Source organism: Petromyzon marinus, chromosome 48, assembly GCF_048934315.1.
Source record: "Petromyzon marinus isolate PM22_M1 ecotype Great Lakes invasive population chromosome 48, UKy_Petmar_22M1.pri1.0, whole genome shotgun sequence".
Classification (NCBI taxonomy): domain Eukaryota; kingdom Metazoa; phylum Chordata; class Hyperoartia; order Petromyzontiformes; family Petromyzontidae; genus Petromyzon; species Petromyzon marinus.
This window is the reverse complement of record NC_133714.1, coordinates 2,626,009-2,652,239: the sequence shown is the minus strand read 5'-3', so window position 1 is coordinate 2,652,239 and position 26,231 is coordinate 2,626,009. Positions and strand designations below refer to the sequence as shown.

Below are 26,231 nucleotides of genomic sequence, written 5' to 3'. Positions count from 1 at the left end.
GGGACAGGGAGACACGGGGAAAGGAAGACACGGGGACAAGGAGACACGGGGACAGGGAGACACGGGGACAGGGAGACACGGGGACACGGGGACAGGGAGACACGGGGATCACGAGGACAAGGAGACGGAGACTCGCCTGCCTCGCGATGGGACCTCGCACCGCGTGGATGTTCGTCTTGTACGGCTCCTGCTCTCTTCTTGCCTTCACCGCAGGTGCCGCCGCTTCCCAGTCGACAACTGCCCACGGAGTGTGTGCGACCCACAGGCTCATCACTGTCCCACCACGAGACACGTCGTGATTGATGTAGATCCGTTTAGCCACGTGGGATTCCGTGCCAAAGTGGTAACGAATTGGCGCACCAAAGTCCCAACTAACCGTGGCAGGTGTTTACTTTAATACGTAGTTGTGCGCTTTCGCGACCAAATATCATCCGCGAAGTTTTTGTGAGTTAGATCGCGTAAATATAAATGTGTCGTTAAACCTGCCACCACCCGACAAATCTGGCTCTCGCCTGATGATGCTCGTTGTAATCACTGTCGAAACGTCGTACTCGAATTGCCAATGTTGTGCTCGTAACGAATTGCCACGTTTTGTTTACGTGACGAACTTTACTGATTGGCCGTGTTGGGTGGTGGCAGGTTTAACTACACATTTATATTTACGTGATTAAACCCAAAACAACTTAATTATATACGTAGATCCGGCTCGGAGGCCGGAAAATGTTTCTGAACTCGGCACACCACGTCCAGTATACAGGCCTCGCTATGGCTATGTATTATGATTGTTGTTATTCATGTGCCTATATATAGTCTGCAAACGACCCGGGCAGTATTCAGTTAGCAATTAAGCCGTGTGTGCAGTTCGTTTGAGGTGATGTAGGGAGCGCTGATTCAACCTTATAGTGAGATCGTGTGCGTGTACTTGTGGGGAGCGGTAGTGTAGCGGTTAGCGCGCTGCGCTACTAACCCGGCAGCCCGAGTTCGACTCCCACTCACGGCCAACACGGGTGACGATTATCTGAACCGGTCCTGGGCCTCCCCAAGGTCGACTCAGCCTCAACTGAGTACCCGGTGCGATGTGTAAACATCGCCACTGGGGAGACAAAGGCGGCCGGGCGTGGTGTTGGCCACCCACACCCTCGTGTGCTGTGCCGGCCTTCATAGGTGCTCGCTAAAAGCACTTGCCCCTACAGCACGTGAACGAGTTCCATGTGACCGTGGAGCTTTGTTCAAATTACGACACAGCGCGTGTTTAGCAATCATCGGGCGCGTGGGGCGTGCAACAACTTAATTTGCGTCTGAATGGAGAAGACCAGAAAGTGTGAAAAACGCAGACGCTCCAGTGTTGTGGTCGGTATCACGAACTGGAGCGTGGAGTTTGGAGACCCTGGTGTAAGTGTACATTTACCCTGGATCAAACCTAGCTTTGATTATTTTATGTTATTTATTTCATAGCTTTGCGTCCACCTATGACCCATGCCTACCCGAGACGGTCATTGGACATTTGGCAGCTCGCCACCATGTTTGGTTCATGCAAAGGCTGATTCTGCCGATGAGAAACTGAATGTCGATACCGGTCCAGAATGTTTGTTGCGTTGAAGCAGCGCTCCTGAAATTATTACGTCCTTCCAAGGGGGCCATGTATGTGGCTTATCGAATGTAAAAAAAAAAATGTGTATGTGGCGGTACAAATCGTGAGATGTGATCTCCATCGCCTGGCATGGAGGAGGTCGTGGGTTCGATCCCAGACCCAGATGATCCCTGCTGTATTTTTGGTGTTCTCTCCCCACGGTGGTCGCGTGGATTTTTCCTCCGAATTTTTTTTATTCCAGTTTTGCCATCTACATTTAGAAGCACGCGTTTAGATGATTTGGCTGCTACTATGAATTCCCACGCGTGATGATGATGATATCAGCCACTTTGATGAGCCGTCACGGTGTGACCAATTCGCCTCTGAAAAATAGTTCATCGCTCAGCGGGCTTAAACTGTGTACAAAGTGGAGCGCCACGGTGGTGAGATGTTAACTACCGCGCCTGGTGTACAGGAGGTCATGGGTTCGATCCCGACCCTGATGACGCCTTCTGTATATTTGGAGTTTGCGTGTCTCTCTCTCCGTGGCCGTGTGGATTTTTCTCCGGTTTCCCCCTCCACATTTAAAGTAAAAAAAAAGTTTAGTTTAGTATGAAAAATAAGAATAAAGGTTTTACCCTTTCTGGCAATAAAACAGTCGTTAACAAGTTCAACACCAAATTTGATACCGGAGGGCATGCGACTGACGGGACGGACGCTTTGCTCGACCGGGGGTTGCAGGGCAGGATCTGAGTTCGTGTTGCGCCTCGGGGAGAATGCGCGCGGCTGGCGAGGGCCAGTGCTCGCAGAACGTGAGAGGAACCGCGGGTGCTGAGGACGACCCGTGCAGGTAAATCCTCACCCACCCCCCCGTCCCCCCAGGAGCATTCATCAAGCAGTGATTTTCGCCGAGTCTCGATCCCCGGCGGTCGGGGGGGGGGGGGCGATGTTGTCCCGTCCGCTTTTCCACGGAGATTTTGGCGGTTCGAATCTGGCGGCGGCCGCCCTGGTTAATGCCGCGGCCGCACGCTTTGCAGTACGCGTCAACGGTGCCGTGACGCCGTTCATTCGCAGGGGCGGGTAAAAAAAATCTGCGTGCCGATATGACGGCCAAAATTTGCGTGCCAGCATTACGGTAAAATATTTGCCACGTTTTAAATGTTACAACGCAAAATGGGTCGATTGTGGAAAAAAAATTGTCACGGTACTCGGTCAAGCTTTTCTGGATAAACAAGCAAAATAAATTACACCGATGTAATCTCATGAACAAAGTAACGGTTGCCAAGGTGACCGAAGACAGACGTTTTTTTGTAACTTATTTTTTTTACCAGGTAAGGCCCACTGAGCTATGTAGCTCTCTTTCAGATGCGACCTGCCCATCACAAATGATAGCCCAACGAAGTGGCTTATCATCACGTGGAAATGTATAGCAGCCAAATACTCTGAGCGCGTGACGTTGATTCTACATTTGGAGGGGAAAAACCGGAGGACCTGGAGAAAAATGCACGCGGCCATGGGGAGAGAGACTCGCAAACCCCAAATACACAGGCATCATGGTCGGGATCAAACCCACGACCTCCTGTATACCAGGCGAGGCAGTTAACATGGCGCCTCCACGGCACTTAGATTTGGCCCCAGGGTTTGGGGGAAGTGGCAAGCGTCAGACAACCGTGGCAATCCAACATCATAACTGATGTAAAATATTTTACTTCACAGCAATCAATTAATAATCAAAAACAACGATCGAACTCAGGCTGCCGGGCTTCGTAGCGGAGTGCTTCTCGCAACTGCGCCACCCGCTCCCGAAGTGTCGGACAAAATTTGGAAGCCTTCATTGGCACAGCCTTGATCGACGCGCATGCCGCAGTTTCCGTAGCTTGTGGGCAGCGCCCTGCAGCAGCACGTGCCTGACGGCTTGCGTTGCGCACGAAGCCACGCCGCCTCGTCTTCACCGCCAGCTTTGAACTTGAACGGTCTGCGACAAAAACAAAAATTACCTGAATACAAACCCAGACGCACGCATCACCCAGACACCGGCCCGATACTTACTCCTGAGCGCCTTAAAAGCCCGCGCGGGCATAGGTGTGGGAGAGTGTTCCGATCAGCGAGCGCCCCATCTCCATTCCAGTCCCTAAATGCACCCCACATTTTAGCTGGAATCGTCCAAAACATCCCCCGGCTTTTTGGCACAGACCCACATCGCTCGGCACGCCGGAGGCTGCCTTATATGGGCGAGGGTTTTGCAAAAAAAAATCTTTGGGGACTGGGGGGGGGGAGGGATTTCCTAATTCTTCGAGCAGTCGAGTGATTGATGACCGAGCAGTCGCTGATTCTCTCCAGTCACTCACCAGCGGCCAGTCGCCTCCTTACCAAATCTGCTATCGCTACCACTGCCACGAACTTCACTCGTTGATTCCTGCGGTACATTTTTCACGCGATAAGCCCGCTTCGTTGGGCTGTCATTTGCGATGGCCAGGTCGCTTCTGCAAAAGAGCTACGCAGCTCAGTGGGCCTTGCCTGGTCAAATATATGTTTTTTTAAAGTTTAATTCAATTTAATCTCTGTCTTGTTTTGGGCCGCTTAGCGTCACGACGTTGCTGTGCTGCCTGGCCTCTGTGCGGAGAGCGGCGTGCGAGCTCGGGATGGAGCTGGCGACACGCGGCGGCGAGACGTGCAACGCCAGCGAAGGCTGCCAGGTGGGAGCCCACGTCCTGGCAGAGAGACCACAGGACACGGCGAGACAGAGACACGGCGAGACAGAGACACAGAGACGCAGGGCGACAGAGAGACAGAGACGCAGCGAGACAGAGAGACAGAGACACAGCAAGAGAGAGATACAGAGATGCGGCGAGAGAGAGACAGAGACGCAGCGAGACAGGGAGACAGAGGCGCGGTGAGACAGAGAGACAGAGACACAGCAAGAGAGAGAGATACAGAGATCCGGCGAGAGAGAGAGACAGAAATGCGGCGAGACAGGGAGACAGAGACGCAGGGAGACAGAGAGACAGAGACGCAGCGAGACAGGGAGACAGAGACGCGGCGAGACAGAGACGCAGCGAGACAGGGAGACAGAGACGCAGCGAGACAGAAAGACAGAGGCGCGGTGAGACAGAGAGACAGAGACACAGCAAGAGAGAGAGATACAGAGATGCGGCGAGAGAGAGACAGAGACGCGGCGAGACAGAGAGACAGAGACGCAGCGAGACAGAAAGACAGAGGCGCGGTGAGACAGAGACACAGAGGCAGAGAGACACAGCAAGACAAAGGCACAGCATGACAGAGGCGCAGCGACACAGAGACACAGGTAGACAGAGACACAATGAGACAGAGTTAGATAGGGATGGAAAGATCAATGCATCACCCATGTCCTTACCGAACCTTAGCAGCGGCTCCTTCTCTCCCAGTGTGGAGGTGGGGCCATTGGCGCCAGTGGTTGACCCGCGTCTGATTAACCGACCGGATAAACTTTATCCGCCTTTGGTAATGAAACGTGTCATAATTTGGCATCCGTTCATCGACTTTATTCACGTGGGGGAAAAGGCAGTTTCGTCTGAGCAAATGGCCCAGCAGCCGTCTTAATTGGTTTCACGAAAACTATCGTAAATTGAAATGATCGTGAATGGAATATTGGAAATACACGTTAAAGGCTTCATTTGTTCCAAGACGATCGGAAGTTGACCTTTTTAACCCTAAAAACATAGTTTATAATATTTAAATACGCAATTTTTTTCTATAAATGAACGTCATAAATACATATTAACGTATTAATATTAATAGAAACATAGATAAATAACGAATAAATATAGAGCATTAAAAGTTTAATAGAGCATAACATTTTAAAAATATTACCTTAGGCTTAAGGGGTTGATGGAGAAGTTGGAGTGGGAGGTAATTTATTTTTGGAAGGAGAGTCTCCTTCCAAAAGGGTTTCGCTGATTGGCTGAGGTCTGCTGAGTCCACTTAGGAGAGGTCCGATTGGCTGAAATTGGCGGCCACGTGATATCGTAAACATATCGTTAATCAAAGATGTACCGTTAATTGAAACAATGGGACCCTATAGGTAGGGGGATCATTAATCGAAACATCGTTAATCGATGGCATCGTAAACCGAGGGATCACTGTATAGGCATTTGCGTTTCTTCTCTCACATACTTACTTCTCTTTCCCCGTGTCCCCGCATCTCCACGTGCCTGTGTACCCGCCCCCCCGCCCCGGAATCCCGCCAGTCCTGCTGCAGCTGCTGCCGCCTGGGCAAGCAGGCCCAAGGCCTGGGCCTGGCTTGCGCGGCCCTGCCCGGCCTGGGCTCGCTGTGCGGGCAGGCGTTCGAGGCGTGCTGCCGTGGTGGGGACCGCCTGCCCCCCGTGCGGTTCGACGAACTGAGCGTGGAGGGTGGAAGCCGCGTCGCCGAAGCAACCAGGGCCCCATCGCTCACCGCGCTGCGGACTGCCGCCCCCCTGCAAGGTCCAGCAGATGCGTGAAAGGCGGTGGTTACGCGAGGGGGTGCATTCGTTGCTGGCGATTGCCACTGGCGACGCTTTTTACTACGAGCAACTATCCAGTAATAACTTACGTGTGTATGTTGAACTTCTTTCACACCGTACGGAGCCAACCATGCTAATCGGAGGTGATGAGCCTCAAATTAAAGCAAAAAAATCTAGAAATTACTGAGTTTTCTAACTTTTCAGGACGATAACAAAAATTCTATTTTTTACAGTTTGGTTTTGTCATCATCAAGCATATAATAGTTGAGCGCATCTTGACGCTCACAAAAGTGGCATCACCAAAACGGCCACGTGACACGCTACTTTTTGGTGGGAAAAGCAAAGTGACGCCATTCACTGATCCGTGTGGTTCCGCGATCTTCCCGGATTTGTGTCCCTCTGGCGAAAGGGAACGGACGCAGGGTGGAGCAGGAAAGCCGCTCGGGGGATGTCGTGCGGCTGCCCTTGAACCCATGCAAAGGTTTGTGATGGGGCAGCAGCTAAAACAAACCAAGCCAACCAACACACGACCAGTTAGCGCTGAACTCACAACTAATTGGGCACGTTCTGTTTACGTGACAAACCTTGTACTCCACCACGCCAAGACAGTGCAGGAGCATAACCGTTGGAGTCAAGGTGGATCCAAGGGGTGGGGGTGGCGGGTGGCGGGGCAATGAGAGGTGCCGCAGCCCAAAATTGGGAAAGTTTTTGGATCCACCTCGGAATGGGGGGCACATAGACAGCGCAGCTTTGTACAACAATGGACTTTGCTGCGCAACACGGAACTGTCCACCGCATCGCCACGTTTTGTACAGTCACACCGCTGTTTGCATCGGAGTGGGAGGGGGGGGGGAGTGGAGGATGCGTTCCTGAACAGCGCGACGACGAATATCGAAACGACGTAACAAACCGAAGCGGTTTACAGGGTTAGTAGTAGTATAGTGACGCAGATCGGAGACAGCAATAACTGGAGGCACTTTTTTTATTAAACAAGCACCATCGGGATAACACACAACACCCTATGTGGGTGCACACTATTATTATTAAGACCGTCTATTGTCGATGGCACTACTTAGTTAGAAACGTTGGTAGGCAGTCTGACTAACAGCACCCCGGGATGGTGAAGACGGAGACGAGGAGGAGATGGTGATGACGACGACATGGCGACGACAATGATCTTGAACAGCCACGATGGGGATTCCACTTCCAGCAACAGCCCCGAGCTCCTGCTTGGGGCCCCCTCTTATACTCCCAGCGTGGCCTTGCTCCGCCCCGACCACGCCCCCGTTCTGGAACCTACTCGCGGGTTCCCGGGGCTTCCCGATGGGCCCCTTCTGTGACCTTTCCCCGAGATGTCCCCCTCTCTGTCGTGGCCTGCTCACGCGAGCACTGCCGTACACCGCAGTTACCTTTTCCACCAGCAGCCGGCGCTACGCCACTACAGTAGTCGTGGGTGGTGTAGGCGAAGGCCGAGAGGCGACGGATAACGGGAAATGACGGACGATGCTGTCAGCGACGTGAGCGCATGAAGGGGGGGGGGCAGGTGGTGGCGACGCAAATCGGGCGGCGGTGTTAGTAAGAGCGCGACGGCGTGTTTGCGAAACGACGAGACGGGGGGACGGCGGAGGTGCAGCTGCAGCAACACCGGCGCGCGCGTTCGGTGTCCCTGCCGTGTCGTGGCCGTCGTGCGCAGGGCCCCCTCGCTGCGACCACAAGTGCGAGGACGTGCGCGGGGCGGCCGTCTGCTCGTGTCTCCCGGGGTTCCAGCTGCAGGCCGACGCCAGGACCTGCGTGGGTCGGTGACGTCCCCGGCTCTCTGCACCAGACGGTTTTTTCCCGTGACAAAACAAACGCGTGTTGTGAAATAACCGAAATAAAATATAAAAAATTTAACAAATATATATTAAAAAAAGGCTTCACGCTTTCTGGCAATACCACGGGTGGTTAAAGATGTTCATATTATCCTTCTTATGTTCATCATTTTGATACTGGGCACAAAGCTCCCATCGATAAAACATAGGGTCTTTTTGTTTCTTCTCTCCTCGGTTTTATCCAAGTTGTCCCATCGTTGTCACGTCACGAGATGAGGAATCCATTCCGGATCGTTTGTCTCTTTCTGCGTACTCTCGTCTCATTTGTTCTATTTACCCTAAAGTAAAACAAAATTTACATCTCTTTTTTTGTCTTTGCTCCTAATTTTAACCATACATCACGTCACCAGACCAAGTCTCCATTCAAACCGCTCACAGAGCAGCGGCAACCACTTACGCTTTAGAGAACAGCCCGCAGAAGTAGATATCACAGAGCTACCTTTGAGATCGCTTCAAGTGACCTCTGGTCCAAACAGTTAGGGGCAGCACTTTCAGAGCTGTGGTAGCGAGATGTTGACTACCTCGCCTGGTATACAGGAGGTCGTAGGTTCGATCCCAACCCTGACGCCTGTATAATTGGAGTTTGCATGTTTTCCCCGTGGTCGCGTGGATTTTTCTCGGGGTCCTCCGGTTTTTCCCTTCACATTTAGAAACAATCGTTTTAGAGTGTTAGGCTGCAATACATTTCCACGTCATGATAAGCCCACTTCGTTGAGCTATCATTTGTGATGGGCAGGTCGCTTCTGAATAAGTAATATTTAAAAATACTTTTTTTAAAACACGCTTTTATCAATTGTACTAGTAATGGAAGAACTCCACGACTCCAGGAAGTGGCCCCGAAGCTTGCCAAACGTAAGGGACCGTGGCCAATTACAGCCAACGTCAGTTGAGCGTGGACAATTAGACCCAAGCCGAAACATAACATATAAAAAATAATGTTTAAAATATTCTTTTTATTTTTTATGATAGAATATAGTAATTGTCATCGGTATGACATAAGTATACAAAGTTTGCAGTTGATACCACATTGGGAAGTGGGTTAAAATCGAGTTACAAGATTTGAGGATACGACAATGATAACAACAACGACAACAACAACGACAACAACAACAGAGTGAGTTAAATGAAAGCGTGTAAAAAAGAGCTACATAGCTCAGTGGGCCATACCTGGTAGAATGAAAAAAATGTTTAGTTCAGTTTTTAGCACCTCCCCACCCACCCTGTTACAATGACAGTCAAACCATTGTGTTTAACTCTCAGAGCTGGTAATTAACCAAATTAAGTGCAGAACCAAATATGATGGGGGGGGGGGGGGAGGGGGCAAAATGTACTGGTTCGTGACCAGCCTACGATCATCGACTCACTACATCGAAAAACGAACGGTTCAATCACGGTGACCAGGTAGATGAAACCTGGACTCGAACCCAGGTGCAACGCTCTTCTGAGTCACCTGGCCACATCTTTTTCTAAATATATATTTTTAACACTAGTGCATGGTAGTTGATTTTTCTGGATAATCCCGAACGTGCGCCCGTTCTTAATAAAGTAGTTACACAAATCTGGTAACACACACATACATACCGACCGGAATATGAAACTGCCCCATCCTCCCCCCCCCCCTCTCCAAAATTTGATATAAAACAAAAAAGTGCATTTTATAATCCAGAAAAGAAGGTAATATTGCTCGAGTCGTAGTGCTACAAGTAACGAATTCATTCGTGACGACGACGCCCGGGGAGATGGAGCGATTAAATCCGTTCACGTGCAGGTGCTGGGTGAGAAAACGCGGCTTGAAGAGGCGTTCATTTAGCAGTGGATCGAGCAACATTGACGACAACGACGATGCGATTGCAAAATATAAATAATGTCATTAATCCGTCTCCCACCGCCTTGTGCTCCTGCGCAGATGTGAACGAGTGTGCGGCGGTGCCAGCGCCGTGCCCGCAGGACCACCGCTGCGTGAACACGCTGGGCTCCTTCGCCTGCCAGCAGGACAGCGCCACGTGCGGGCGGGGATTCCGTGCCAGCCCCGACGGCTCCCAGTGCCTCGGTAGCGACCGCCGCGCCACCACCACCGACGGACAGCGCCGCTCCTCACACAAACGCAGAGCACCGCTCACACGCACGCACACACGCAGAGTGACGCTCACACGCACACACACACACACGCAGAGTGACGCTCACACACACACACACACGCAGAGTGACGCTCACACGCACACACACACTCGCAGAGTGACGCTCACACACACACACTCACAGAGCACCGCTCACACACACACTCACAGAGCACCGCTCACACACACACTCGCAGAGTGATGCTCACACACACACTCACAGACTGACGCTCACACACACACGCAGAGTGACGCTCACACGCACATTCACAGAGCACCGCTCACACACACACTCGCAGAGCGCCGCTCCTCCCACAAACGCATTCCCCGGGCTGGCTGTCCATTCTCTGGGCTGGCTGGCTGTCCGTTCTCCGCGCCACCTACGCTTCTCGCTCAACGAACGCTCCTCCCCTTGCTGTCCACTGATTTTCAGCGGTAGCTGCAGCAGCGGCAGCATTCCCACTCTCCAGCCCTTGCCAAAGTGTCGTGGTGGATCCGAGGAAAATGGGGGGGGGGGGCAGTGATGGGGGGAGGGCAATGGGGGGCGATTATCCCCCCCCCCTTACACCAACGTTTTCCTTTGAGACCCTGAAAAGTGGTTTATTGTTACAAGGTAATAATAAGATTTTTTATTTTATATAGCGTCATTCGTGCTAATAGCATCCCATAACGCCATACATTATTTATATAGAAGGAACCAAATCCTAAATGCAGCCACGACCTACTACTACCAAGCAAAGTCAAAAATAAAAATCACAAACAACCACAAACGAGTTGTCGCCAACAAAGACATTGAGCAGGGAAGATCATCGCGTGAACGTTTTTTTTCTCTCGTTTGTGATGAATGTAGTGCCACGTTTAAAACACGTGACATTTCGGGGTCATACTTGCCCTCTCTTTAGAGTATTTGGCTGCTCAGTTGAACACGTAGTAGGCTTTTGCGACTAATATTTTCCACAATAGAGGTTTTTGGGTTAGATCGCGTAAATGTAAATCCGCCGTTAAACCCGCCACCAAACCCACAACATTTACAATTGTGAATGTTGTTTACAATTGTAAATGTTGTGGGTTTGCTCTCCAACACACCGGTGTGCTGCTGTACCAGTAATGAATTAGCACGTTCTCTTTACGTGACAAACCTTACCAATTGGCTGTGTCGGGTGGTGGCGGGTTTATTAACGCGATCTAACCCAGAAAAAACTCTGTTATGGATATTTGGCTGCTGCTATAAATTTCCATGCGATGATACGCCACTTCGTTGAGCTATGAGCTGTGATAGCCAAGTCGCTTCTGACAAAGGGCTATGTAGCTCAGTGGGCCTTACCTGGTAAAATTAAATACAAATAATTTAGTTTTTCGTTTAGTTTCTTGGGAAGTGTCCCGATCTGCTTCTGCCAGAGTGGGACCCTGCCACATCCCTGAATGTGACGCGTAGATACGACTCAAAATGCAAACATTGATTCTCTCGCAGAATACAACAACAACAATCCAACGTCACTTTACGCTAGCGTGTAGACAAGTAACCATTTCACATAAATTATCCGAAATTCCGAAAAGAAAGATCTGAAATCGTCCAAAACATTTTTTGGACATTTTTTCTTTTTTAAACAGGTTGTCGGACATAAGGTTGTCTTCTTATGCTTGGTATTGCCGTATTGCTGATCTCGTCAAGGAGCATGAACTATCATGCGAACTCCGGTCATCTTCGCAGCAGCAGCAGCAGCAGCTTTTGGCTGCCCATCGAGCAAAAGACGGTCAGCGCATCGTGCGCTTTCAGATGCGCTTCCGTTCTTTCCTATATTAGGAAGCCGCTGGAGCTATCCACTTTTAAATCATCTCGAGTGAAAACTATTTTTTTTCGAACTGCTTTTTGCGTTTAGTTTGCCGTCCTTTGCCCCGGCACCTCCGATTAGCACGGGTTGGCTACGTACGTTGCGAAGGAAGCGCATACATTACGCATGCGCTACCTCCGCAGAGGTGGCCGACCCCCGTTTAATTCACGGCACGAGGGCCCGCGCCAAACGCGCCAACGGCACCGCATCGCCCACGTGGCAGCCGGCGTCGTAGGCCCTCGACGCGCAGGTCCACGCAGGTCCACGTAGGCCCTCGACGCGCAGGTCCACGCAGGTCCACGCAGGTCCACGCAAGTCCACGCAGGTCCACGCAGGTCCACGTAGGCCCTCGACGCGCAGGTCCACGCAGGTCCACGCAGGTCCACGCAAGTCCACGCAGGTCCACGCAGGTCCACGTAGGCCCTCGACGCGCAGGTCCACGCAGGTCCACGCAGGTCCACGCAAGTCCACGCAGGTCCACGCAGGTCCACGCGGGTGACACTGCCGTGGGGCGCGCTCGTACCCGGAACCGAGGTCGCCGAAACCTCGCGCCCACCTCCCCGCTGCTGCGGTACCACCGCCGGCCACCGCTCCGCGTCGTTTCCACCGATTCGGCTGCGGACCTCTCGGCCCGAGGCGCCCCCCGGCAGTAAAGCGCGAGCGAAATTCTCATCACACTCGGCCGTTGCAGGCGCAAACCCTTCACTCCGGTAGCTTCGCCGTCGCTTGCGCTTGGCTCGCCTCCCCTTAGCGAGGCGTCGGCATGGCCCGCACCCCCCCCCCCCCCCCCGCCGCTCCGTGCGCTGAGGCTGCGGTGTCTGGCTCGGCTTGGCGTGCAGACGTGGATGAGTGCTCGTGGGGGGCAGGCCGCCCGTGCGGCCCCGCGCGCCTCTGCGTTAACACGGCCGGCGGCTTCCGCTGCGACTGCTTGCCGGGGTTCGCCTACGAAGGCATCGGCGGGCTGTGCGTCGGTGAGGCCCCCCCACAACCTTCACCGCCGATTCCCACCCCCCGCTCCCTCTCTTCCACCGTCGCCTTCTTATTCTCCCTTTTCTTCTTGCCAATGGAACCGTACTGAGATGTACAGCCACAGCTACCAGCATTTGTGAAAGGCTCAACGGGGACGCGTGCACGGTGAGCTGTCGGCCCCCCCTGCCTCCATCGGCGCCACCCACTTTTACATAGCCACACCCACTCAGTCACTACCCCCCCCCCATCCACACGGCGAGTGACCTCTGACATCGACATTGACCCCCCCTCCCGTCTAACCGCTCATAGGCCCCACCCACTACTCTGCCAACCCCGCCCACTACTCGGTTAGCCCCGCCCACTACCCGGGTAGCCTCCGCCCACAACTAGGGCAGCCCCCGCCCACTACCCGGGTAGCCCCGCCTGCTACTCAGGTATCCCCGCCCACCAATCGGCAGCTGTGGGAAAAACCTCGTGTCAAGCCTGCAACTTCACAGACGCCTGCCATTGAACACTGTGCCGCCTTACAAACAATATTTTTTACCCGCCGCTGCAAAGCATCTCAGCCGCACTAATCGGGTGCTTAGAGGGGAAATGCTTTCGACCTGGCAACAACAACAGTGTCACTTTGCGTGTCCTCTCGCGGTGACAGATGTCACGAACGCAGGCGCGTGTGTGTTTATTAGCGGACTCTGACCAAGGGTATTTGAGAGTAGTTTTCGGCCCTCAGTAAGGAGAGGGTTCCCGACTCCTGATTGAATGGGGTGAAAGCCAATGACTTGCATTGTGCCCAGTTACCAGAAGAACCCTGGCTGCTTTGCACATCATCAGTTCCCCCAATTATACAATTTAATTGCAACAACACCTCAGTATTTTATACTCTGCAGAGATCCATCGAAAAAAAAGAGTAAAGACACACCCGCTGCAAACTGCAATGACGCCGCTTTCTAAAGAGCACAATTTTCATTGAGCTGCGGACAACAGCTCCGATTGGCACGGCGGGCCACGTGCGGCCTGAGTGAAGTTCAACGTACACACAGCTGCCTTGAGGTGCCCTTCCGCGATGACGTTCGCTGTCTCCGCCTGTTTGTAAAGATGTGAACGAGTGCAGGCAGTACCCTGGACGCCTCTGCGCGCACAGCTGTGAGAACACCCCAGGATCCTACTACTGCACCTGCAGCCTGGGTTTCCGATTGGCTGCCGATGGGAGGAGTTGTGAAGGTGGACACAACGCAGCCTTCCCTTCCTTCCGACTGGCATGGCACCACGGTGGCTAGGAGATGTTGACTACCTCGCCTGGTATACAGGAGGTGGTCGTGGGCTCGATCCCGACCCTGACGCCTGCTGTATATTTGGAGTTTGAGTGTCGCTCCCTCTCTCATCATCATCACGGTGGATAGATGTTAACTACCTTGCCTGGTATACAGGAGCTGGTCGTTAGTTCGATCCCGACCCTGACGCCTGCTGTATATTCGGAGTTTGCGTCTCTCTCACCGCGGTCGCGTGGATTTTTCTCCGGGTCCCTCCGGTTCTACCCTGCGAATTTAGAATCGACGTGCTGTTTAAGGGCCTTTGGCTGCTGTGCTTTTCCACGTGACAAGCCGCTTCGTTGAGCTATCATTTGTGATAGGCAGGTCGCTTCTGAAAAAGAGCTGTACAGCTCAGTGGGCATTACCTGGTAAAATTAAAAAAAATATATCATCGTAGTCGTAGTAGTTCCCCATGCACGTGGGCTCTGTCTCGCGTCTCCCTTCTCTCTCTCTCTCTCCACTGGTCCCCGTCACGGTCATTTTTCGACGCACGCGCTCTCGGTCTCTGCCCCGGTGCTTCCATGTGCATCTCCTTCAAAAGCGGGGTTTCCTTTCGTCACGTTTTTGAAATGTTGGCGTGCGCTTTAAGCGTCCTAATTATTATATCCTACTGCTACTACGCGGCCTCGCCATCTGAGTCAAGCCTCTTTGATCCTCTCTGAGATGGGCGCCACCACTCTTGGAAACTGGAGGTGCCTGGAGAAAACCCAACAGGCGAAAGAGTCGGGATAACTTTTAAAGGTTCAAACATGTGTATTCACGAATCCGCTTGCTGTGCTGCCATCTCGTGGCTACTTTGCAGCTCAGCGGGTTCGAGTGTATCACAAACCTGAAATGATCCACGGGATCTCTGCCACAGGCGCGTGCCACCGCACGCCCGCTCGCCCGATGGCCACTTTTACCCTTTTTTTCCACTGGCACATCCGAGCCGAGCCAGCGCCGGGGAGCCCTCAAGGTTCGATTTCGTGTTTCCACGGCCTGTTTGCCGAGCCCTACGAGCCACCGCTGTCCAGAGCGACAGCGGCCGATGACGATCGCCACGCGGCGCCCGTCACCTTCCCCGTCCCGCGTGGCGCACGTTCGGAACGAAGGAGGGCTTTAATTTTATTTTTCTTCCTCTTCCATCTATTTTCACGTCGCCCGGTTGGTCGATCAACCGAACCGATGATGTAACCGGAAAACCGAAAGAGAAATCGATCGCGTAAATGATCGGACTGGCCCGGCGCTAGCTACCAACGGATGCCTGCAGGTGCGAACGTGCCGACTGAACGGTGATCCTGCGTCGGACGACAAAATCGACCGAAATTTGCGTCGTCCGTGGCGTGTGTCCGTGGCGTGGCAGACGTGAATGAGTGCGAGGGCAACCCATGCTCGCAGGAGTGTGCCAACGTGTACGGCTCGTACCAGTGCTACTGCCGTCGCGGATTCCGTCCCAGCGAGAGCAACCCCAGGGCCTGTGAAGGTAACGCGACTACCGCCACCCCTCCCACGGATCGCACTACCTGGGAGACAGGGGCGTAGACTCTACGGCTGTCCAGCGCGTCCCGTCACGCACCCCCCCCCCACCGCCGCCTCACCACCCTCCCAACATCTCCCTCGCCAGGTATGGGTTCGATCCCGACCCGGACGCCGGCTGCTGTATATTTGGGAGTTTGCGGTGTCTCTCTCCCCGTGGTCGCGTGAATTTGTCTCCAGGTCCCTCCGGTTCCCCCCCCTCCGCATTAACATTAACAAAGGTGCTGCCCTGCAATTGTTGGCTCTCCCCATTGCTGGTGGGTTGCCTCCGGGTTTGGGCGTTGGAGAGGGCGCAGAACGGGGACGAGGGGGAGGGGGTGAAGGGTGGGGGTGACGAGGGGCGGGGGTGGAGGGTGGGGGCTCGATCGTCCCCATCGCCTCTCCCCCCCAATGAGTCCACCACTGACCACCAACCACGTGGTAGCGGCTTCCTAACTGGGCCAGGCGGTGTCCGGTGACTTGGGGACACGGAGCCCCGTGGCTCCCGGTGGTGGAAGCGCGGTTCCTCTCCGCTTGTCCCCCCCCCCCGCAACCTCTCCCCCCCCCCCTCCTCCCATCCCGTGCAGACATTGACGAGTGCACGCTGTTCTCCGGCGGGAACCTGTGCACCCACCGCTGCCTCAACTCAATCGGCAGCTTCCAATGCACCTGCCCCGAGCCGGGCTATACCGTGGCCAACGGCGGCCGCGGCTGTCAAGGTGAGGGCGTGAGACACGGGGGGGGGGGAGGGGGGGGGTGGAGCGGTGTCCGGGGCAAAGGGGCCGTCCATAAATGACATCACGCACCTGGGGGGGGGGTTAGACATTTGTGACGATGTGTGACGAGGGGGGGGGGGGAGTGAGAAATGTGACGTCACATCAAAATGCGCAACTTTAAATAAATATAAACACGTTCTACTTATATTCATATTCTTAGCTCTTTCGGCAAAGTCACGTTGAAGGGAAACAATAAAATATATACAAAACAATAAAAATTCTCACGACGTTTCGACCATAACGCAAACGGTCATCATCAGGTGTGAAAAAACCAACGGCAAGAAACATTTGAAGGAAGTGGCGGCTCGCATTTATTTGTTTATTTTCAAACGATGTTTTTATTTATTTAGATATAAAAACGTTAGCACCACGGGCAGCGAGTTGGCAGTTTATTTAGAAGGACTAGTCCATCTATGTTCTGAAAAGAGGAGGGGGGAGGCGAAAAATTAATGTATGCTGTCTGAAAGCCACCGTAAGCATGAACAATCAATTAAGACCTGAAATGGTTTATCAAATCCTTCCAATGATTGCTAAGCCAGAATCCATCTTCACGGTTGAAATTGTCTCTGTGCTTGTATATGTGGATAGCCTCATGAACGAATCTCTCATGGTAGCCAGATGGCTTGCAGAGAACCTCTGTCTTGGAGAAGTCAATGTCATGTGAGCCTCCTGAATTATAACAATGATCTGCCACGGCCGAGGTGTTGGTCGTACCGTGTTTAAGGTCTGCTTTGTGTTCACTTAATTAAATAGACTTTTTAATAAATCGTTTCTCCTACAACATCAGAGTGCAGCGCCACATTAAATACACACTACAATGACAATAGCTTAAAGCGATTTGAAGCATGTTTTTTTTTTGGGGGCGGGGGGGGCAGAGCTTTGTGACGTCATATTTGAGGGGGGGTCTGACTTTTTGTGACGCCGTGTGACGAGGGGGGGCGGGGATAAAAAAATCGTCCAAAATCGCGTGACGTCATTCATGGACGGCCCAATAGGAGACGAGACCTGGGACATGGGACGTTCCCGCGATGAGCATGTTTTCCTTCCGCCACACCTCCCCATTAGCGCGGTTGGCCACGTACGGTGCGAAATAAGTCCAACGCACGTACAGACCGATGGGAGTAACCCGATAACAACGATGACCTGGAGTTATTTCTGCACAATGGGCGGCGTCTGCTTCGAAGGAAAACCTCGGGCCGCCCCCCCCTCCCACCCCCCCACCTTGTCGACGGAACAGATGACGACGATGCCCGTCACAAGGTGGCCGTACCTGATGGGCATCCGGGTCAACAATCGTGGCAACTAACGTCGGTTGTGGGGGTGGCGCGTGCACGCCACGTGCGTTGTGTGTCCTCAGCACGGCACCCACCGGCCAGCGACACGACGCGCCCCACCCACGCTCGTTGACCCTGACCAACGTGCCCCCCCCCATCTTGCCCCTCCCCCTCTTTTGCCCCCCCCCCCCGCCGTGACCCTCCGTGGGCGAGCAGACATCGACGAGTGTGCCACGCACAGGCACAACTGCTCGGCCACAGAGACGTGCTTCAACGTGCAGGGCGGATTCCGGTGCCTGTCCTTCCGGTGCCCCCCCAACTACCGCCACATGGGCGAGAGGTGGAGCCCCCCACCCAACCCCCCGCCCCCCCCCCCCCCGGCCGCCCCCCCCAGCCCCCCACTCGTGACGTGCGTGCGGTCTCTCTCGCGGCAACTCAACTATAAAACATTTTTTTTACCAGGTGAGGCGGTCTGTCCACAAATGATGGCTCAACGAAGTGGCTTATCACCATCGCTGTGAAAATATATAGCAGCAGCCAAACACACTAAACGCGTGGTGACGTTGATTCTAAGCGTGGACGGAAAAACCGGAGGACCCGGAGAAAAATCCACGCGACCACGGCGAGAGAGAGACACGCAAACTCTACATACACAGCAGCGGACGTCAGGGGTCGGGATCGAACCCACCACCTCCTGCACACCAGGCGAGGTAGTTAACAGCTCCTAGCCACCGTGATGATAGTGAGAGAGAGACACCGCAAACTCCAAATATACAGCAGCAGCAGCGGGCGTCAGGGGTCGGGGTCGAACCCACGACCTCCTGCACACCAGGCGAGGTAGTTAACAGCTCCTAGCCACCGTGATGATAGTGAGAGAGAGACACCGCAAACTCCAAATATACAGCAGCAGCAGCGGGCGTTAGGGGTTGGGGTCGAACCCACGACCTCCTGCACACCAGGCGAGGTAGTTAACATCTCCCAGCCACCGTGATGTTGGGGAGGGGGGGGTGTCGACCGTCGGCCCGATCTACCGTCTTGCCTCGCAGGGCGGACCCCCGCAAGACCGAGTCACTCCGCTGCCTGAAGCTCGACTGTGCCGTGACGGACGGCGCCTGCTGGACCGACCCCGTGAGCGCCATTTCCTTCACCTTCATCTCGCTGCCGGCGTACCCCGACCTGCAGGCACCAGAAGGCACGCTCTCCACGCAGCGCGTTCTCTCTCCCCCCCCCCCTTGCTCTCCCTCCGTCTCTCTGGCGCGACAAACGGCGACGATTTCCCTCTGCTTGACCGCGCACGCTCGCGGGCGACGTCTCGAGACGCGAACACATTACATCGCCTTTCGTGTGAAACCCTGCGTGACGATGAAATGTGAGTCGGGGAGGGCGAGGGATACACGGGAGAGATGAGAGAGAGAGATTTAACAACGCAGGACAGCTCGGGGCTCGGCAACTCGAGCCCGGCACCAACAACAGCGAAGAGCCCCAAGGGCAGCCGCGGCAGGACCAATGAGTCCCAGGGCGTCCGTGGGGGCGACTGCGACCCGTTCAGCGAGTCCCGGGGGACGCGTGCCGGTCTGTGGGCCTTCAGCCGCGAGTCCTCCCGTCCTCCTCACACTCTCCGGGAAGACTCGCCAAGACGGGGGTCCGACAGCTCTGCCCAATGGGGCGCTCGATGACACCGTGCCACCCTTTAACACACGCCCCCCACCCCCCCACCTTGCCTGCGCCAGGTGTGATTTACCTGCGGGTGGCGTCGCCCGCCATCCCCACGGCGACGGAGCTGGACGTGTCGTTCCGCATCACGGAGGGGAACGAGCTGGGGCTGTTCGACGTCATCAAGACGGAGGAGAACGGCGTCTCGACGGGTGAGTGGCCGCTGTGCCCCCCCCCCTCCCCCCCCACTGCGCGAGCGCTCGCCCCCACCCCAACGAGTCCACGATTGCGCAGCGCGGAGAGGCGCGCGCTTTGGGATTTCGATTAGCACTGTTGGCTGCGTACGGTGCGAAAGAAGTTCAACATACATGCATACACACACAAATGCGACTCTTCACAGACGGTAACATGGTGTCCTTAAACCTCGTGTACAATCGCTCGCCTCTAGCGTACGTTCCCCTTCATAGCGCCCTAAAGAGATGACGACGTTCTGCTGCTGCTGCTGCTGGGGACAGGGAACGCGTGTCCACTGACCCCCGGCGCTCAACGCGGAGAGATCTGCGTCACAGCCAGTTCGGTCTGCCTAGCCATGAATGATCCTGCATCAAAAAAGACTATACGTTTTAAAATAATAATAACTAAAAAAAGGATAACATAGATGAACTCCAAGCTTCCAAGACGGCCATCATCATTTCGACGTGCAGCTAGAAGCGGTCGTCAAGTTCAGTGAAACATTTCCCCACGTTTAAAGCTTTAGTTTTGTCCAGTAACACGTACGTATGTTGAACATCTTTCGCACCGTACTCGGCCAACCGTGCTAATCGGCGGTGGGAGGGAAGGACAACAGACTAAACACAACGAGCAGCCTCGAAATAAACGAGTTTTCAACTTGCACGTTGTGCTGCAATGGTCATGTATAGACGTCCAAATATTCGGCCTGGGCGCTGTCCTGCGCCCTTGCGCGTTCCGCGGCACGGGCGCCAGCCGGGATCAGCCGGGATCGGCGTTCGTAAATGCGGTGTCTCTTCTCCTGTAAGGCCGCGTTGTGGAAAAATCGCGTTATAATAAATAATGTATAATACAGGGGTGGGTAAAGCATGGTCTGCGATAATGCGCGAGATGCGTAACGCAGGCCGAACAAAGACCCGAGGCGCCTGGGTTAGCGTCTCAAATTATCCAGCAGCATCCCAGTGCTACATCGAGGCAGACGCACAAACCGCGCTTGTTCCTATTCGCGCACGGGACGTAGTACCGTTCATTCAGTCGTGTCATATATCCAATTTGCATCCAGCGTTATATATATTAAAAAAAACGTGTTCCCGAATACATGCACCGCGTCATTATCCAAATTTGCGTCATGAGAACGGACCGTAACCCCTCCGTTTCGTTGCTCGGCTCCGGGCTGCAGGCAAGGTGCGGCTCCTGCGCTCAGTGACGGGGCCCGTGTCCACCGTGCTGCGGCTGGAGATGGACTACCAGCGGGGGAGGGCGCTATCGCACCGCAACGTGGTCTACGCGCATGTCTACCTCTCCCCCTACTGGTTCTGAGGTCCCGGGGTGCGACGATCGCCGTCCCCCCCCCCGCCCCACCGCCCCACCTCCCCCTCGACGATGGTGATGATGATCCGTAATAGAGGTTTTCTTCTGCTTAGATCGTTGTAAATATGAGTGTCGTTAAACCCGCCACCACCCGACACAGGCAATTGGTAAGGTTTGTCACGTAACAAAACGTGCCAATTGGTTACTAGTTCAGCACACCGGTGCGTTGGAGAGTAAACCCACATTTACAATTCGAGTACCACGACGTTTCATGATGATGTCGAACAGAGGAATAGCGATGACGATATTAACCCTTTCCCCTTCTGAGACATCTGCAAGTTTTGTAGGGTGGGCGTCCCGTTTACCGCTGAATCTTAGAGCACGCAAGCGGCTCAGCGTTTATTTTATTTAGAGAGGCGTAGCGCCGTTGTTTTTTTAAAGACATTGTACTCACTGCAGAGAAGTGTAGCAACACAACCGCACTCTATGATAGTTGGCGTCAAACTGTGCCACACGCCCACCCACGTGGCCTTGTCGGAGCCTCGGTACCGATAAAGTTATTTTATTTTTTTCTTCCGGTTTCGTTTTGATGATGCACATGAACGTCATCGGAACAGAATCAGAAAAGCTGATGACATAAAACTACAATGATTATAAATTAGACGTTTAAATATACATTCGCTCGTTATGTATGTACGTATGTTGAACTTCTCTCGTACCGCACGTAGCCAACTGTGATAACCAGAGGTGCTGCAGGGGGAAGACAACAAACTACAGGAGTCGGCCTCAATGAGACCGGGGATGACACCGATGGTTGGAGTCGTGATATTGGCGGCGGCCTAGCGTGGAGAATATTTGAGGGTGCAAAACATTCATTAGTCAGAGGGCGATACGCCCCCGTTGCGCGGAACTGCTCCGCGTATGATAGGCAAGTTTCCTTACCCTCCTCTGTCGAGCCAACGGAATAAACGAGTTCGCCCGCGGTCAGTCGCTCGGCAGGCCGCGCGCCAAACCAAGAAGAGTAGGCCAGTAACACCCCCGTAGAGTCCAGAAGATGCACCCCTCTGGTTGCGAGAGGACCTTCCGTCGGCAGGTGGCGTAAGCGTGCAGTTCCGGGGCTGCGCTTTATCCTTTAACTTTTACCCTCCCATCCCGACGCGCCCCCCTCCGCCACCGACCATACCTGTGCGCCAGCCCGGGACGGGGTGTAAACTGTTACCGCTGAGGCTTGGCCGTAACAATTTCCGCCGCTCAGTTTTCGGCGATGACAGCAGAGGCTGCCGGCCGTGTGTTGACGCGCGGTGAACGGCGAAGTAGTTTTTTTTCTTCCCGCCAAAAAAATATACATAACCGGGGAAGGAAGGAGAAACGCCACGCTCGGAGGGACCCCCCCTTCCCCCCCCTACTTGTGAATATCTCGGGCGCCAAGTGACGACGGCGTTGTTGTTACAGCTCGCTGTGGGCGAGACGACAGCGGATTTCAAAATAATAACGGCCCGGCACGTGAAAACTTCGCCGAATTCCAAAATACGCCGTGCGTCAAAGGGTGCAGAGCGCGTTCATCGCGAGCACATTTTCTGTGATCACGGTTGCCTAGCGTGGGCCTAAAGGCCCACGAATGCCAACTGCCCAGCAACGGATGGACGGCACTATTAAACCATTTTTAATTTTACCAGTTGAAGCCCACTGAGCTGTTAGCTCTCGTTTTAGAGGCGACCTGGCCACGCATGATAGCTCACCGTAGCGACTGATATCGTCTCAAGCGGAAATGTATAGTCATAGCCGAATAGTAACATAATAATCTAAACTCGTGTTTTTGTTAAACGTGGCAGGGGGGTGGGGAACTAGAGGTACTAGGAGATAAATCCACGCGACCACCACGGGGAGAGAGAGAACAAGCAGGCTTCAAATATACAACAGGCATCGTCAGGGTCCAGGATCGAACCCACGACCTGCATGCGAGGAGAGCGAGATCACATCTCATTGCGTACGTACGTCGAATTTCCTTTCGCGCCGTACGTAGCCAAAAGTGCTAATCGGAGGTGCGAGAAAATGTGCCTCCCTCACATATTTGTACCTCCACAGAAAAAAACTTTAAAATTATGTACTCATCCCATCAGCGGACACGGCCTTCTGGAAAGTACATCATAAATTCAGCAGTTCTGGACCGGTTTCGACCGGGCGAAGGCGACAACACGTTCCTTGAATTTAACATGAACTTGGGAAAAGGTAGTCAAGGAGGAGGAGGAGTGTTGTGCCCTGTGGTGCGGTGGTGGATGAGGTGAAACGGTCCGGTAGGCCGAGTTCTCAACACAGCTGGAGGAATCATTTGAGTGAAGTCCATGAGAACGGTAACCATGGTAGTAGCTATAGCGGAGTGACAAAGGAGCCGAACCATATACTAAAACTATATATCCGTGTAATTCTAACAAAATATAATTTACACTGCAATTAACAATACATATATAAAGCGTATGGTAAGTTATGAACCGTTGTAGCTGCTTGTATGGACCGAGTGTTCACGCGACGCGTTGGGTGGACTTTGCAGTCTCGGGACCTTGTGACACGGGGGCCGTCTTCGCCGGGGGTTCTCACTCCAGATCGGAACCATGGTGGAGGGGGGGGGGTTCGGGAGGGGGCATGAACTAACGTAAAGGGGGGCACGCCCACACAACCCCATGAGGGACGTACGTTCGTGCGTTGAACTTCGTTCTCACCGTACGTAGCCAGCCGTGCTATTTGGGAGGTGCCGAAGGGAATGGACAACAAGTGAGAGTCGAGGAGATGGAGCGGCGGGGTCTCAACAGTGCAACCGCCGTGTTTGCGTCTGGCAGGAGGAAGGAAGCGATGGCGATGTGCGGAGACATCCACGGTTATGGCCACACCGACCTCTCTAACTTGAACGTGAATGCCTCCCCCAGCTTTCCTCTGATTTGGGGGGCACCGGAGCGGAAGGTGGTGCTGTTAATTTCGGGGGGGGGGGGGCCATGGGTCCTTGTTTTCCACCAGGGACAATGGGGTTTTTTTTCCCCCGAGAAGCTGTGTTTTTGGGTAGCGGTGTGTGCGTCCCAGTCAACCCATCATGACATCTGGGTCTGTCCGCGTGACCTCCTGCCACGGAGCCTTCGACGCTTCACGTGGCCTCAACGTGCACCTAGCCTGGCACAAACGCGTCACTCGGTGGCGAACCGTGGCTGTTGCTGCACGATCAGAATAGGCCCCGGTGTAAGGGGTGAAACGTGGCCCCCTCGGTGCAATTAACCGCTGCCGCCCCCCCCGCTCCACCGCCCGCCACCCCAGCGTCTGGACCGCGGCAGCCCCTAAGCGCCCCTGCGCAGTTGCGCCGCCTGCACACTCGAAAAGCTGCGCCGCGGATTTTGGGCAACGGTTGTTGTGCACCGACAGTGCCAACGCTGGGCCCCCGTTGGGCTCCTTGGCCAGTACCGCTTTGCAGAATGTTTCTCCACTTTGTAGACAAACTCAAGACAATCGTGAATGTAGTGTTGTTTATAGAGAGACTCTTAAAAGGTCAGCTAGGCGTACGGCCGTTTGTAAGCATTGTTTTGATTATCTGGCTTTTTTTTCGAAAGAAGTAAGTGTTGCTTTAAATTTGTTTGTTATTAAGCTTGCTTTTACCCAGGAAAGTGATTCTCAAATGTTTGTTTTTCAAGAGAATTCACGTTTTTCACACACGGGGGGGCGATGTTGCTGTTGTAATCCCACTTGAGTAGTTTGTCGGGAATGTTTTTTTTTGTTACATTGGGATGTTTTACCAATACCAGTTAATACTTAACTATTTTAATATTACCAGTTAAGGCCCACTGAGCTATGCAGCTCTGTTTTCAGAAGCGACCTTGCTACGCGTGATATTGTTCCTAAATGTAGAGAGGAAAACGGGAGGACCAGACCACGGGGAGGACATGCTCCAAATATACAGCAGCAGGCGTCAGGGTCAGGATTGAACCCACAACCTCCTGTGTAACAGGCTAGGGAGTTAACATCTCCTAGCCACTGCGGCGCCTCTTACGTTGAGTGTTTTATTAGCTATGGGAAGGAACCAAAACACCGGAGGAAATCCATACAGAACGGAGGGAGAATCAAACCCAGGCCCCTCTTGCTGTGAGTCACAAGTGTTACTGCATCGCCGCCATGCTGCCCAATGTGAGCAGGACCTCTCTTGGAAATACATCTTGAGACTCTTTCCTGGATGAAACAATGGGACTGCTATGAGACGTAACGTACAATGTTTTAGAAATGCATCTTTTAAAAAAATACCAATATATTTTTGTTGGAGGAAAAATAAGCACTGCTTAAGCATATAACGTATCTTATTTACAAAGAACGCACATATATATAGAAAAATATTAGTTTATATGTATGGACAATTTTAGAAGGAAAAGTGGCATATACATATTAATTACAGCACTACTATTGCACAGCTTTTTGTTGTATGAGCACAGTCCTATTTTAAATTAAATGTAAGGTTGTGCCTTAGCCAATGCTGCTATTACAATACAGTATACACTTTATAAAGCTTAACAAAAAAATGCTGCTAAATAATTGAATAGAGAATAATATTATCGTTGCTATACATTGTCTCGTATATCACGTCACCGTTGCCATTGGTAAAACACCACAATAATTACGCATGTAGAACGTCGCAATGTTACCATTGTACATGTAATGTGGCGTCAAATTGAATCCCTTCACAAATAAAATTAATCTTTCACTATTCTGCAACGCTTCGTCAGCGCCAGCTAACCATAAATTGCATTTACAGAATATGTATTTATACTGGATGAATCGAGTGAGCTATAGAGATATTTTTTCACAGATGTCCAGGAAGGTGCAGTTCAGAACGTTACAACAAACAATACGAAAACACGATGGGAGTGCAAAGTATAGGAAAGGTGAAAAAATGACTATAAAAAATGCAAATCAAACTAAATTTTATTTTAAAAATCTTACCAGGTAAAGCCTACTCAGCTATTAGCTTCTTTTTTCAGAAGCGACTTGGCCACAAATTATAGCCCAACGAAGTGGCGGCTAATCATGTGGGCCATTGCCTGAAACGTCTTTTATGTATATATTTAGTTTCCTTCGATGAACCAGTTTTATTGTTTGTAAATCTCGTCCCATTCTCTGCCAAACACCACGAGACAATCCGCCAACTATATTCTTGGTTCTTTCGGTAAAGTCACGTAGAAGGGAAACAATAAAATAATCAAAATATAATAAAATTATTGTTTCCCTTCTACGTGGTGACTTTACCGAAAGAACCAAGAATATTAATCCCTGCAATCACGAAAGCTTTAAATCAAAATCCGCCAACTGTTCGCGGCCTA

General features: G+C 52.9%; 1 protein-coding gene and 1 long non-coding RNA gene across 4 annotated transcripts; one reads left to right on the top strand and one right to left on the bottom strand.

Moving 5' to 3' along the window:
* Positions 1-25,626, top strand: LOC116952661 (fibulin-1-like). 3 transcript variants are annotated; one of them, XM_032972219.2, is made up of 15 exons: positions 1-213; positions 2,312-2,420; positions 4,155-4,266; positions 5,797-6,031; positions 6,461-6,532; positions 7,745-7,846; positions 9,829-9,972; positions 12,711-12,842; positions 13,936-14,061; positions 15,493-15,612; positions 16,232-16,363; positions 17,911-18,034; positions 18,741-18,886; positions 19,425-19,559; positions 20,756-25,626. In XM_032972219.2, the coding sequence occupies exons 1-15, from the start codon at positions 147-149 to the stop codon at positions 20,893-20,895; spliced, it is 1,896 nt and encodes a 631-aa protein (XP_032828110.2). In that variant the 5' UTR covers positions 1-146; the 3' UTR covers positions 20,896-25,626. The 3 variants fall into 3 exon arrangements, with proteins under 3 accessions (XP_032828110.2, XP_032828114.2, XP_032828112.2); XM_032972221.2 differs by lacking the exon at positions 12,711-12,842 and having other exon boundaries at positions 2-213; XM_032972223.2 differs by lacking the exons at positions 12,711-12,842; positions 13,936-14,061.
* Positions 7,016-9,914, bottom strand: LOC142931073 (uncharacterized). The gene is made up of 2 exons (XR_012947079.1): positions 9,809-9,914; positions 7,016-7,867 (listed from the first exon to the last, which is right to left on the bottom strand). It is a non-coding gene; the product is annotated as an uncharacterized LOC142931073 (long non-coding RNA).
* Positions 25,627-26,231: the final 605 nt, after the last annotated feature.

Bases quoted from the DNA above. Each gene is read 5' to 3' on its own strand.
- LOC116952661 (XM_032972219.2), top strand. From the start codon at position 147: ATGGGACCTCGCACCGCGTGGATGTTCGTCTTGTACGGCTCCTGCTCT. The intron at 15,613-16,231 runs GTAACGCGACTA...CATCCCGTGCAG, and splicing joins CAACCCCAGGGCCTGTGAAG to ACATTGACGAGTGCACGCTG. The intron at 18,035-18,740 runs GTGGAGCCCCCC...CTTGCCTCGCAG, and splicing joins TACCGCCACATGGGCGAGAG to GGCGGACCCCCGCAAGACCG.